The 13,968-nt window shown below is 64.9% G+C and overlaps 2 protein-coding genes across 6 annotated transcripts in view; one reads left to right on the top strand and one right to left on the bottom strand.

Moving 5' to 3' along the window:
* The first annotated feature begins 3,811 nt into the window (after window positions 1–3,811).
* Window positions 3,812–12,854, top strand: HIC1 (HIC ZBTB transcriptional repressor 1). 2 transcript variants are annotated; one of them, XM_030800160.1, is made up of 3 exons: window positions 3,812–4,058; window positions 4,490–4,833; window positions 6,266–12,854. In XM_030800160.1, exon 3 carries the CDS (start codon window positions 6,286–6,288, stop codon window positions 8,428–8,430), a length of 2,145 nt encoding a protein of 714 aa, XP_030656020.1. In that variant the 5' UTR covers window positions 3,812–4,058; window positions 4,490–4,833; window positions 6,266–6,285; the 3' UTR covers window positions 8,431–12,854. The 2 variants fall into 2 exon arrangements, with proteins under 2 accessions (XP_030656020.1, XP_030656021.1); XM_030800161.1 differs by having other exon boundaries at window positions 3,818–3,886; window positions 4,564–4,833.
* The window catches only part of SMG6 (SMG6 nonsense mediated mRNA decay factor), a 239,887-nt gene continuing 235,360 nt past the window's right edge, over window positions 9,442–13,968 (bottom strand). For 2 of the 4 annotated variants that reach the window (XM_030800157.1, XM_030800158.1), the window contains exon 19: window positions 9,444–11,209. In XM_030800157.1, the coding sequence (XP_030656017.1) occupies window positions 11,079–11,209 (131 nt within the window). In that variant the 3' untranslated portion in view covers window positions 9,444–11,078. Of the gene's footprint in view, window positions 11,294–13,968 lie in introns of all 4 variants that reach the window. The other 2 variants (XM_030800159.1, XM_030800156.1) reach the window with 2 other exon arrangements.

Genomic DNA, 13,968 nt, shown 5'->3' with positions numbered 1-13,968 from the left:
CCTCGGTGGACTCGGCCGCCAGCCCCGGGAGGCCGCCTCCCTGCGCAGCACCTCCTGCCACCCGCGCGGGCACGTGGGATCTTGACTCGCCGCCCCCGCCTCCTCCGTGTCCTCAGCCCGCGGCTCGGGGCGCGGCGTGGCGCGGCGCGTGGGCGTGCTGCGGGGCGACCATGGCTGTAGACTGTTACCTCCAGTTCCCACAGTAACAATCGAAAGCCACGGTTGCCCTGGAGACGCGGGGGCGGGGCGCGCGGACGGCGCCGGCGCGGGGCGGGCTGACGTCAGGGCCGCGGGGGGCCGGGCGGGGCGGCGGGGGCTGAGGAGCGCGCGTGGGTCACCGCCCCTCGCAGCCCCTAGGGACCCGGACGGGGCGGCCCGATGGCGGCGCCTGCGTTGATCAGCACCGCGGACAGCGGCGGCGCGGGCAGCGGGCCGGGGGCGGGGCCCTGAGGGACGGGGACTTGGGGTCCCCGGGCGCGGCGGCGGCGGCCGGGGCCGCGGTCCTGGGGCGGGGCCAGGCGTCGGTGGCCGTGACTGGAGACTGTTACTGAGGGCGGCCCGGGCAGTAAGCAGTCTAGAGCCAAGGTGCCGGCGCGCTGTCCGGGCGGGGTGCCCCGGTCGCCCCGGCTGGGGGCGCTGCTGCTCCGCCTCCCCCGCGTCTCCCGCCCTGCCCCGCCCGGCGCTCGCGACCAGGCACGCGGCCCCTGACGTCAGAGGTCCGTGACGTCAAAGATGTCCCAGAGGGGGCACTTCCGGCGGGGGACGTGAGGGGGGCGGGGCGGGCCCTGGCGTGGCCCCGCCCCCCGGTCCTGAGAGGACAGCTCCGCTCGCAGAGGCGGGAAGCCGTGGGCGCCGCGGGACCCGCTGGACGGGACCTGCCGGGAAGGGGCGCCCGGTGCCAGGCGGGGCGGGGGTCCCAGGAGGGCCGGGGAAGCGGGGGTGGGCGTCCGTCTCTCGCCTGCACCCCCGCTCAGCCGGTCCGGGCAGCGAGGCTGAGTCACCGCGCCTCAGGGAGGGAGAGGAGGGGGCGCGTCTCCTGGGGCGCCAGCACCTTCGCCTCACTTTCCTGGGAGGATGGCGCAGGAGCCCCAAGAAAGCCGGGGGGTGTCTCCGAGGTCGGTCCTCCATTCGATGCTCCTCCGAAGTAGCTGCGTCTCTATCGGGCGCCGGCAGGTGCTGCGCGGGCTCGTGTCGTCTCTGGCCCCGGCTCCACATCCGCGAGGGGACCCTGGTGCCCCCCGTCCGCCCCCATCCCCACCCCGGAGGGGCCACCCCACCTGCCGCCTGCCCGTCCCTTCCTCGCCCTCCCGTCCGTGTCCGCACATCTGTCCCTCCGCTGCTGGTCCGTCCCGCTTACCTGGCGGGCCGCGTCGCCACTGCCCGGTCGCCTCCCGCAGCCTGGCCGGCGCGGCGGCTTTTATAGGCGCGCGTAGTACTCGTGCGGCGGCTCATTCATGCGGCCGCGGCTCCTACACACTGACGCGCTGCCGACGTCAGCGGGGAATTTAGGAAATGGGAAAAGGGGCTATTTATAGTGGCGAGGCGGGGGGTGGGGACCGAGGCGACCGAGAGGGGAGGAGGGGGTGCGGAAGCAGCGGCAGGGTAGGGGGAGCCGCGCCCCTGTCCAGCCGACAAGGGGTTAACTTTCCGGAACCGCGGGCCGGGGGCCGGGGAGGCGGCGCGGAGGGGCGCGGCGGGCCCTTCGTGCTTATTCACGATCTCCTTCCGGAGCCCCGCGGCTCCTGGGGGTCTTCACCTGGCAGCCCCTTCCCCCTCCTCAGTTCCTGGACCTGACGACTCTGCCGTCACACCCCGCAAGGCCACTGCGGTGTCGCCACCCTCTTTTCCTGCAGGGTGGGCAGGAGAGGAAGCTGGACTCCCGTGGGGGCCTGGGGCGCAGCTAGGGCTGTGGCGTCGGGGGCCGGGAGAAGAAGAGTAGGGGAGCCCAAGGTAGCCCAGGAGTCTTTAGCGGAGGAGCCTGGGCCTGGGACGGAAGGCCCAGCGGGGATTCAGGTACCACCCAGGAGGTGGAGACCCGAGGGACGGCAGAGAAGTTGGGAAGGTGGGCCAACCTCCCCAGAAATGATGAGCAAAGGGATCCTCTATGAGGGAGCTGGGGGAATGCGCCAGAGGTAGGGGTGAGAGGAATGGGCAGCCTCAGCAAGGGAGAGAGGAAAGGCTGTCAGTGCCACGCTCCAGAGCCTGGCAGCCAGGACCCACCTTCGGACCATTTGTGGCATGATGGACGCTCCCAGAGCTCATGTTAGGGTAATAGAGAGTGAAGGAGACCAGCAGCTTGGCCAAGAGGGGACCCCAGGGGATGAGGAGGACCGTTTCCTGGAGGAGTTAATGTTCCTGGGGAATTGGCAGGGAGAGCCATGACTTGTGCGGCAGTTCCCCTGGTTGGGAGCGGGGAAATGCATGGTCCTGGCCCAGCCTGGCTCCATCGAGATGGAGGAAGGGTCTAAATGAGAGGAGTGTGTTCAGACGAGGAGCTGGACCAGGATGGGGAGGGCTGTGTAAGGCATGGCCGGAAAAGCGGGGCAGCGAGAGAAGGGTCGAAGAGTGAAGTGCACAGGAGGGCAAGGCGGTCCTCACACTGCCTGGGCTGGGGCAGGGCTGTGAGACCCTCCCTTACAGATGCAATGAGGGCTTGAGGATGGGGGTTAGGGGCAGTAAGTTAATTTGGGGAGCGGATGTGGGGGAAACGCTGAAGAATAAAGACTGTGGGCACAGCAGACCCCTGGGGCAGGTTAGCAATGCACAGACTCCACTGCACAAGATACATGGGGCGGAGGGGCTCTTTGGAAGTGGGGGGGGGATCTGACTCTATCAAAAAGAGAAAAGATAAAAGAGATGGGGTCAGAGAGACCCTGCATAGAATGGATTTGGCCTCCTAGAGCTCCAGTTTTCTTGCCGTTAGCCTTTGTCCCAGGAGTTCTATTATTCACAAACGCCTTCCTGCTTGGTGGAAGAACTCCTATTCATCCGTCAAAGCCCAGCTCTAGGAGCACTTATGAGGAGCCTCTCCACCTCCCCTCAACACTCCGTAACATCCACCTCAGGCCGCAGCACGTCCCTCGGGCGAGATGTCGGGGTCCGCCTTCCCTAGAGACCGGCAGCTCCGGAGGCCTCCGTTTTCCTCTTTGGGACCTCACTGCTTCTAAAGTGAGGATGCTATGGGGAGACATGGGAGAGGGAGTGGGTAAGATGGATCCAGAACATGGGGCGGACTCAGGCAGCGGCGGGAATCAGGCGGACTTGTTTGGACCGAAGCCTCCGCCAGACACCGAAGCCGTGAAATCGCCTGCGCAGCAAAGGGAGCCTCCGGAGGGCGCCCGAGACCTTGGTGTCGCTCGGGGGCCGCTGGTAGCCGCGCCCGCTGCCCCTCGCCCGGTGACTCAGCCGGTACCTCTGGCTGGGCCATGGGGGCCAGAGGACAGCGCGGGGGGCGGCGAGCGCTGTTGCTAAGCTCTCCAAGGCCTCGGAGAGACGGTATCCGGGCGCACCTCATCGGTTGCCATGGTAACGCTGCGCCCCAGCCCCTCGCTCTCCGCGGCGGAGGGAGGCGCAGCCAATCGGAAGCGGCGGAGTTCTCGGGAACCCCCCCCCACCCCTCCCGCTCCACGCCGCGTGTGGGCGGGGGTCAGGAGGTGCGGGGCGGAGGCGGAGCGTGGGCCGCGGAGATCCGGCGTTCGCAGGAGGCTTGGTGCGCGGCGGGGCCGCACGGGGCCACTTCCGGAGTAGTACTGCGGGCAGCGGCGCGACAGTGCGGGGTCCCCTTCCTCCCAGAAGAGACGTCACCCACACAAACCTGACCGTCACCTGGGGCACGGGACCTTGCGGGGTCCTAGCCGCAGGCGCCCCTGTGGTTTCCTTCGGGCGGGCGGGTTGGAGAAAAAGTCCACGCGGGATTCTTCAAAACGGAGTACAAGGGGATTCTAGGGCCCCATGGTTACTTCTGCGGACCCCCCGGAGGCGCTGTCTAGCCACTTCCAGTCGCCCTGATGACTCGTTGTGGGTTCCTTTAGGAGACCCGAAAGTTCAGGGCGGGCTGTGTGGGTAACACCTCTGCCCAGGTTCCCGGAGGGCCCTACGTGGCTGCCCCTGGAGTATCCCAGAGCGCCAGGACTGCGGGAAGGGGCGGGTGTGCGTCTGGAAACATGCGCGCCTGCTAGTATCAGTGCCTGGAGAGGGCTGGGGACAAACTGGTTTATGCCGCGCACACCGAATCCATGAGCCTGAGTGAGGGTGAGTGTGTTGGGGAGTTCGTCCAAGTGGACAGTGCCGTACAGTAAAGTCTACGGAGAGTTCCAGGAGAGCTTGGCTACTCCTGCGCAGGATAACCTCTCCCTCACCACCCGAGTCCCGTGCTTGCCGGCAGGACTTTTCCGAATTGGGGCTGTGTGCCTAGAAATACGTACATGGGAGCGCTCAGCTCAAAGCCCCAGGGTTTCTGGGACTCGCGTGTCTGGTGTCGGGGTCCCAGGTGGGTACAGGTGGGAGGGCGAACCTGCAGGTAGGGTGGGCCTCTCCGCCGGCTCAGCATCTGTGCGCCTCCAGCTCAGGTGCGCGGGAGGAAGGCAGCGGCCTGTCCCGCAGAGCCCTGCGCGCCCGCGAGGTGGCGCCATAGCCGCAGCAGCGCCCGCCGGCCCGGGCCGCTCCAGATAAGAGTGTGCGGAAAGCGCGGCGGGGCTGAGACGCGACCAGGACGCGGGGAGGACGGACCAGCAGGACAGACCGACCGGGGGCCCGGCGGGCGGAGGGCAGCGCAGCCACGTCCCCCCTGGATCCGCCGGCAGCCGGGCCCGGGGCTTTCGACATGCCCCCCAGGTGCGTTCTCGAGCCGGGGACCGGGAGGGACGGGGGACCCGGGACAGCCCGGTCCTCGTGCGTCGGCCGCCTCGGGCGCATCTTCTGGCGCGGGTGCCCCATCGCGACTGGTGGCTGGCGTTCAGGGCTCCGGGTGTCGTCCCTGTCGGACTCAGGACCGCCGGGCCGCGGCTCCGCGCCGGGTTCACGGCGGGGTCAGCGGCCCGGGGCCGGCTCTGCCCGCACATGGGCTGGAGAGGCGAGGGGAAGGGAAGGGAAGGGGAGCTGGCGGGCGGGGCTGGCAGGGGCGCTGCCCTGGCACAGCTCGGGGCCTGGCAGCGGCGGGTGGGGCATCGGCTAAGAGCTGCCACCGCCGCGGGGAGGGGAGCCCGGCCCGCCGGGGCCGCAGGTAACGGGCCGCGGGGCCCCGCGGGCCAGGAGGGGAACGGGGTCGGGCGGGCGAGCAGCGGGCAGGGGAGCTCAGGGCTCGGCTCCGGGCTCTGCCGCCGGATTTGGGGGCCGCGAGGAAGAGCTGCGAGCCGAGGGCCTGGGGCCGGCGCACTCCTCCCGCCCTGTCTGCAGTTGGAAAACTTTTCCCCAAGTTTGGGGCGGCGGAGTTCCAGGGGAGAAGGGGCCGGGGGAGCCGCGGAGGGAGGCGCCGGGCCCGCGCGTGTAGGGCCCAGGCCGAGGCCGGGACGCGGGTGGGGCGCAGGCCCGGGTCAGGGCCGCAGCCGGCTGTGCGCCGTGCCCGCCCGGGGCGCTGCCCCCTCCCTCCCCTGGGAGCTGCGTGGCTCCCCCCTCCCCCCCACCTGCTTCCTGCCTCAGCCTCCTGCCCCGATATAACGCCCTCCCCGCGCCGAGCCCGGCCTTCGCGCTCTGCCCACCACGGCAGCCGCTGCCTCCGCACCCCGCGCGGCCGCCGCCCGAGCCCCGACCGAGGGTTGACAGCCCCAGGCCAGGGCGGCGCCAGGGCGGGCACCGCGCTCCCCTCCTCCGTATCACTTCCCCCAACTGGGGCAACTTCTCCCGAGGCGGGAGGCGCTGGTTCCTCGGCTCCCTTTCTCCCTACTTGGGCAAACTTCTCCGCCCTGAATGACTTTTCCTGAAGCGGACATTTTACTTAAATCGGGTAACTGTCTCCAAAAGGGTCACTTCGCCTGAACAGTTTTCTTCTCGGAAGCCCCAGCACCCAGCCAGGTGCCCTGGGGCGTGCAGGCCGGCCTGGCCTCCCCTCCACCGGCGGCCGCTCACCTCCTGCTCCTTCTCCTGGTCCGGGCGGGCCGGCCTGGGCTCCCACTCCAGAGGGCAGCCGGTCCTTCGCCGGTGCCCAGGCCGCAGGGCTGATGCCCCCGCTCAGCTGAGGGAAGGGGAAGTGGAGGGGAGAAGTGCCGGGCTGGGGCCAGGCGGCCAGGGCGCCGCACGGCTCTCACCCGGCCGGTGTGTGTCCCCGCAGGAGAGTGTGCTGGGCAGACGATGCTGGACACGATGGAGGCGCCCGGCCACTCCAGGCAGCTGCTGCTGCAGCTCAACAACCAGCGCACCAAGGGCTTCTTGTGCGACGTGATCATCGTGGTGCAGAACGCCCTCTTCCGCGCGCACAAGAACGTGCTGGCGGCCAGCAGCGCCTACCTCAAGTCCCTGGTGGTGCATGACAACCTGCTCAACCTGGACCATGACATGGTGAGCCCGGCCGTATTCCGCCTGGTGCTGGACTTCATCTACACCGGCCGCCTGGCTGACGGCGCAGAGGCGGCTGCGGCCGCGGCCGTGGCCCCGGGAACTGAGCCGAGCCTGGGCGCCGTGCTGGCCGCCGCCAGCTACCTGCAGATCCCCGACCTCGTGGCGCTGTGCAAGAAGCGCCTCAAGCGCCACGGCAAGTACTGCCACCTGCGGGGCGGCGGCGGCGGCGGCGGCGGCTACGCGCCCTATGGTCGGCCGGGCCGGGGCCTGCGGGCCGCCACGCCGGTCATCCAGGCCTGCTACCCGTCCCCAGCCGGGCCTCCGCCGCCGCCTGCCGCGGAGCCGCCCTCGGGCCCAGAGGTCGCGGTCAACACGCACTGCGCCGAGCTGTACGCGTCGGGACCCGGCCCGGCCGCCGCACTCTGTGCCTCGGAGCGCCGCTGCTCCCCTCTTTGTGGCCTGGACCTGTCCAAGAAGAGCCCCCCGGGCTCCGCGGCGCCAGAGCGGCCGCTGGCTGAGCGCGAGCTGCCCCCGCGGCCGGACAGCCCTCCCAGCGCCGGCCCCGCCGCCTACAAGGAACCGCCGCTCGCCCTGCCGTCGCTGCCGCCTCTGCCCTTCCAGAAGCTGGAGGAGGCCGCACCGCCTTCCGACCCATTTCGCGGCGGCAGCGGCAGCCCGGGACCCGAGCCCCCCGGCCGCCCCGACGGGCCTAGTCTCCTCTATCGCTGGATGAAGCACGAGCCGGGCCTGGGTAGCTATGGCGACGAGCTGGGCCGGGAGCGCGGCTCCCCCAGCGAGCGCTGCGAAGAGCGTGGTGGGGACGCGGCCGTCTCGCCCGGGGGGCCCCCGCTCGGCCTGGCGCCGCCGCCGCGCTACCCTGGCAGCCTGGACGGGCCCGGCGCAGGCGGCGACGGCGACGACTACAAGAGCAGCAGCGAGGAGACCGGCAGCAGTGAGGACCCCAGCCCGCCTGGCGGCCACCTCGAGGGCTACCCATGCCCGCACCTGGCCTATGGCGAGCCCGAGAGCTTCGGTGACAACCTGTACGTGTGCATTCCGTGCGGCAAGGGCTTCCCCAGCTCTGAGCAGCTGAACGCGCACGTGGAGGCTCACGTGGAGGAGGAAGAAGCGCTGTACGGCAGGGCCGAGGCGGCCGAAGTGGCCGCTGGGGCTGCCGGCCTAGGGCCCCCTTTTGGAGGCGGCGGGGACAAAGTCGCCGGGGCTCCGGGTGGCCTGGGAGAGCTGCTGCGGCCCTACCGCTGCGCGTCGTGCGACAAGAGCTACAAGGACCCAGCCACGCTGCGGCAGCACGAGAAGACGCACTGGCTGACCCGGCCCTACCCGTGCACCATCTGCGGGAAGAAGTTCACGCAGCGTGGGACCATGACGCGCCACATGCGCAGCCACCTGGGCCTCAAGCCCTTCGCGTGCGACGCGTGCGGCATGCGGTTCACACGCCAGTACCGCCTCACCGAGCACATGCGCATCCACTCGGGCGAGAAGCCCTACGAGTGCCAGGTGTGCGGGGGCAAGTTCGCACAGCAACGCAACCTCATCAGCCACATGAAGATGCACGCCGTGGGGGGCGCGGCCGGCGCGGCCGGGGCGCTGGCGGGCTTAGGGGGGCTCCCTGGCGTCCCCGGCCCCGACGGCAAGGGCAAGCTCGACTTCCCCGAGGGCGTCTTTGCTGTGGCTCGCCTCACGGCCGAGCAGCTGAGCCTGAAGCAGCAGGACAAGGCGGCCGCGGCCGAGCTGCTGGCGCAGACCACGCACTTCTTGCACGACCCCAAGGTGGCGCTGGAGAGCCTCTACCCGCTGGCCAAGTTCACGGCCGAGCTGGGCCTCAGCCCCGACAAGGCGGCCGAGGTGCTGAGCCAGGGCGCTCACCTGGCGGCCGGGCCCGACGGCCGGACCATCGACCGTTTCTCTCCCACCTAGAGCGCCCCTCGCCAGCCCGCTCTGTCGCTGCTGCGCCGCCCTGGCCCGCACCCCAGGGAGCGGCGGGGGCGGCGCGCAGGCCCACTGTGCCCGGGACAACCGCAGCGTCGCCGCAGTGGCGGCTCCACCTCTCGGCGGCCTCACCTGGCCTCACTGCTTCGTGCCTTAGCTCGGGGGTCGGGGGAAAACCCCGGGACGGGGGTGGGATGGGGTAAGGGAAATTTATATTTTTGATATCAGCTTTGACCAAAGGAGACCCCAGGCCCCTCCCGCCTCTTCCTGTGGTTCGTCGGCCCCCTCCCCCGGCTCCGCGCTGCTCTTAGAGGGGGAGGGGTGTCACTGTTGGGGCACTACTAGCCCTACCTCCGGCCCTTGCGACCACACCCATTCTCACTGTGAATCTCCCCGCTGGGGTCGGAGCGTCGGGCAGAGTTGGGGAGTGGGGAGGGGACTGAGCCGGCCGGAGGGCCCCCCGTACCCCCGCTCCCACCCACCCCGGGACTGATAATGTGAAGTTCCTCATTTTGCACAAGTGGCACTAGCCCCAGGGCCAACCCTTCCTTCCTCAACCACCAAGGGCGGGGAGTTCTGGAGTCAGAGGGCGAAGAGCCCTGGCCTACCGGGTCTCCCACACCCGCGGTGCCCTCCCATCCCTTCCCTGGGGCCCCGGACCATATTTATTGCATGCGCCCCGGCGGCCCCCCCCATCCCGAGCCCAGGCTGGGCTGGGCTGGAACGCGGTCTCTTTAGCTCCCTCCTCTTCGTTTGTATATTTCCTACCTTGTACACAGGCTCTTCCAGAGCCGCTTCCATTTTCTATACTCGAACCAAACAGCAATAAAGCAGTAACCAAGGACCCCGACCCCGCTGCTCTCTTCTGCCCCTGCACAAGGACCTGGATGGGCTGCGCCTGCTGGGTGGAGGGGCCAGAAAGGGCCCCCCTCACACAGGTGCAGAGGCTTGGACCTGCCTCCCTCCCCAGGCCCAGAAACAGATCAGCAAGAGGTCAGGTATGTTTCATAACTAAAAATTTATTAAGGAAACAAAACCAGTGCTGCGAACGGGACAGAAAGGAGAGATGGGTCTCCCTCCCAACCACCCAGTCATCGGCCTTCCAGCTGGGGAGAGAATCTTAAAGGAGAGGCCGGGGACCCTGTACTCCAAAGAGCCCAGTCTTCTGAGACTCTAGGGGACTCTTACCCCCAAACTATTGGCCTTGGCTCCCCTGCACGGTACCCCATCGCTTCTGGCATAGTCCTGGGCCTCAGGGAGGGCAGAGCTGCGCACCCATCCTCCAGGCAGGCTGTGCAGTCAGGCCATGGGCTCTGGGGTGCCCTCCACTGGTCCCATTAAGATTTGCCCCTGGCTCCACCGAAAACCCTGTCTTCCCCTAAGTTGTCCTCATCTCTGGCCCTGGGTTTCAGGAACTCATTCTTGGTAAGGAAGCCTCCCCACTGAGGTACCAGCTAAAGGGGCAAGGAAAAGGCCCCTGTGTCAGTTCTTCCGGGAAGTGAGGGCAAAGCTAGAAACCAGGTTAGGCGATGTTGCCCCAGGCACTGGAATGCCTCAGGCTGGGCTGTCCACTCCTGGAAGTTTCTCCCAGCACAGGAGCCGAGGGTGGGAGGCCCTGGGTGGGAGAGCTGTACGAGGTTCCTGGCTTGGGTAGTAGAGAGGGAAGGTTCAGAGTGAGAACCCCTATGACGAGGAACCGCGGTGAAGAAGTGAAGGGGATCAGGGAGGTGAAAAGGATCAACTAGAAGGGGAAGGAGGGTGAGGGGCTATTCTGACGGGAGGGTAGGTGGGCAAGGAGGGGTGAAGGGGGAGCTGAGGAGAGTCAGGACATTTCCTGAAGAGGAAGCTAGACTGAAAGAAAGGCCAGTGAGGAGAGAGGGAGCAGGTGGAGGCCATCGAGAGCACGGCCTGAGACCAGATGCCCCTTTCCTCTAGACTCATGACTGTCCACAGGGAAGCAACTGGCAAAGTGTGAGGGACCCAGGTTGATAAGGGCAGGAAGAAGAGCAGCAGGAAGGGTGCGTGTTAAGTCTGGGGTGGATGGTAGAAGAGGTGGGGGCCCAGGGCTGCTGTTAGGAACATGGTGTCTAGAAGCCAACTTGGGTCCATAGGCGAGTCCAGGCCTCAGGGAGATTGGGGACACACACCCTGGGCACTTCTTTCTGACATAAAGCCTCTTGAACACATTCAGGATAGAGGTTCTGAAGATGAAAGGGACCTGTGATTTCACTGCATCTGACGGAAACTCTGAACCCCTGCCCTGTCTCCACCGGAGCAAGTGGCTGCGTCCCCAGGCGAGAAGGCCCTCCCCCAGCCTTGGAATGAGACGGGGGAGGGAGAAAGGCTGAGAGCATGGGCGGCCTATCTGGCTTGCCCAGCTGCTGTTGCTGTAGTCAGCCACCTCCCTGCTAAATCCTGGCAGCCCAGGAGGGTCCCAGCAGCTTCCGCCCGATCCTTGGGAGGGGCTCTGTGAGGGGCAGCTCCCCCACAGCATGGCCACGGAGTGGGTTGGAAGAGGATGGTTTATTGTCTGGGTGGATTAGTGGCTCAGGCACGTGGGCATCTTCCGTGCTACACTGGGCGCCTGGTGGCCCTTCAGGAATGGTTCCACAGGGGTGGGCCCCAGTGTGGCTCCCTCAGCCCACCTGGGCCCACGTGAGGAAGGCTGGGATGTCCCGTACAGGAACATTCCTTGTGAGCGCCTTCACACGCAGGTTCCGGTCATCTGTCAACAGCACCACCTCCCGCAGTAGCCGGATTGGCTCCTCTGTGGGCATGAGAGAGCAGAAGGCTGTCACTGAGGACAGGAGGCAGAGGGCTGGCTGCTCTTCTCACCCTGGATAATGTGGTCCTGGGGAGGGGGTGCCACGCTAGCCATTTCTTGGCCCTTCTACCAGTCCTTTCCTCCATCCGGGCTCTCAACCCCGGGGCCCCTCCCCTGCTGGCTTAGAGAGGGCTGCACTGGGCTTCTGCCTTGACTCCCGCCTCCCATACAGGACTCTCTTCTGCCTAGTTCCCGAGAGCTGCCCAAACCCACCAGCCTCCAAAGACCTGTCTCCCAGGACCCTAAACTGAGGAAACAGAAGCAGCCCCTTGACCTCTACTCCTTTTTACCACATGGCTGGCCCCCAGATCACAACACCGCTCTCCCCAAACCCCACTTTTTTTTTTTTTTAACAAGTCTTCTCCCTCTAAAAGTGAGCAGGTTGAAGCTTTAGCCATCCAGAGGCAGAAAACGAAAGATGGAACAGAAAATGTATCCAGGGTTTTCCAGGTGTGGGGAGAGGGGTTAGCTTAAGGGAGCCCTGAGGAGAGAGGCGAGGGTAAGGGTCTTTGCAGAATTGTGCCAAGGGCACACCAAGGCTTTGGCCAACCGATCGCCCCTGCTAAATAACAGTAATCCATGTATACAGGCAAAAGTCTCTAAGAGGACAGAAGAGTAAAAAGGAAGAGTAGAGTTAAGACGATGATCCCAGTTCTCTGTCTTGTACCCCAGGGAAGATGTGTGTATCCTTCCAGGTTTCTTTAGGCACATTTACAAGTACATACACTTGGATGTATAACCTTTTTTTTTCCTACATCATCATGATCATATTAGCCACACTTTCAGAGTATATACTTAAAAGATCTTTCTATAGTGGTACAGATATCTTTCATTCTTTCTAGATGACTTTTTTTTTTTTAGTACAGTCTCTCCACTACCTCTCTTTCCTTAACTCCCTAATCGTTAACACGTTGGAGAGAATTTAAGCCAGGGACAAGCACTCACACAAGTGACATCCCTACCCTGACATGCCTGCTTGGGTGGCAGGTCTACTCCTCAGTCCCAGGCTGGGCATCTCCTGACAGAGGTCCAGGTCCGGCAGACAGCAAGGCACAGGAAGTGTCCTGCCGTGCTCACTGACTGCGTGGGCTGGCGGGGGTGGGGGGCTGCAAATATCCATGTCTGACCTGAGCAGTTTCAGGCTTGCCAGCTCCAGGCAGGGAGGCTGAGAACTGGCTTTCAGCCTGGGGAGAAGTTTGGAGGATTCGGGAGGGAGACGTTTGTGGGGTTGGTGGTGGTGAGAGAAGAGGACAGGAGGAAGGAGTGTGTGAAGGCAGGCAAGGGGCTGTGGTGGGCAGAGGGGAAGGGAAGGTGGCCTTGGGTGAGGGGATACTCAGACTACTCAGCTGCCTGGGCTGGGCCCCTCTGCAGATAAGTGTGGCTGGGGTGGCGGTATGCAGGGCTGCGTGGGGCTCCCAGCTGGCTGGCTGCGTCTGTCGCGGCCCCACCATTCCTGCCCTGGGCCTCAAACCAGGAGTGTCCCAGGCCTTAGGTCAGCCAACCAAGGCCCGACATTGCTGGCAGGGGTCTGCAGGGGTTTCTGTGGATACTTTAAGACATTTTTCACAATAAACATCCTCTGTTTTGACACTGGTAACTTCACTTTGTTAGAAACCAGAGACTGTCATCTTGTCAGGCCCCATCCGCCATAATCCACATGATTTTAAAATTCAACATCGTTTACACATAAACATTTAGTGACGGTTTCTCTGTGAATCTGACAAGTTAATCTGCTAAGAATTCACACTGACAAATGAGGTTTGATTACACCAGCCATTGCTGATGTAATTCTGATAGGGCAGTCCCCAGGATGGCAATGGGTTCCTGTAGGCTGTTTGGGGTGAAGTCGGGGGTGGGCGGACTGGTAGGGCCAAAGCCAAAATGTGTCCGTTCTGAGAAAGAAAGTTCTGAGGCTGGGGTGGGGCCCAGCAGTCCTGGAACCACACTTCCCAACAAGGCCTTCGGCAATCCTGCCTACCTCACTCTCAGGAGGTACCCCTCTAGGAAGCTCAGGTTTGCCAGCTCCAGGCAGGGAGGCTGAGAACTGGCTTTCAGCCTGGGGAGGAGTTTGGAGGATTCGGGAGGGAGAGGTTTGTGGGGTTGGTGGTGGTCAGAGAAGAGGACAGGAGGAAGGAGAATGTGAAGGGAGGCAAGGGGCTGTGGTGGGCAGAGGGGAGAGGATGGCCTCGGATGAGGGGATACTCAGAGACTACAGAACATAAGCTCCTCTGTTTGGCTCAGCCAGGTCTCCTTTTATGACTTTAATGCTCATATCTGGTCCTGAGGGATATGGCATGCAAACCTGGTGGCTGGACAGGACCTCTCTTGAGCAGCAGCTGCGGGCTCGTAACCAGCCCCTAGTAAAGAGACTCATGCAGGAGTGAGGGGCTGTGTCTGTGTGGGGAGAGGACGCAGGAGAGAGTCAACTCCCAGAGCAGCCTGAATGCAAGGGCTAGAAACACAGACAGAAAGGAGAGAGCAGCAGAGATGGAAAGGCAATGACAAGAGACCACTTATAGGTAGACAGAAACGAAAAGGTGAGAACTGCCAGCTCTGCAGATGACACAGAGCTGGCAGGTCCTAGGAATTCCTTCCAAATGAAAAAAATGCCAGAATCCTGGGAGCCAGGAGCAGAAAACCCTCGTGTCACTGACCTGTAGGGTGATGCATGAAGGCCAGCTCAGGATTGAGGGTGAGGTGGT

The sequence above is a fragment of the Nomascus leucogenys genome, chromosome 19 (assembly GCF_006542625.1).
Source record: "Nomascus leucogenys isolate Asia chromosome 19, Asia_NLE_v1, whole genome shotgun sequence".
NCBI lineage: Eukaryota > Metazoa > Chordata > Mammalia > Primates > Hylobatidae > Nomascus > Nomascus leucogenys.
This window is presented reverse-complemented; position numbering and strand designations above follow the sequence as displayed.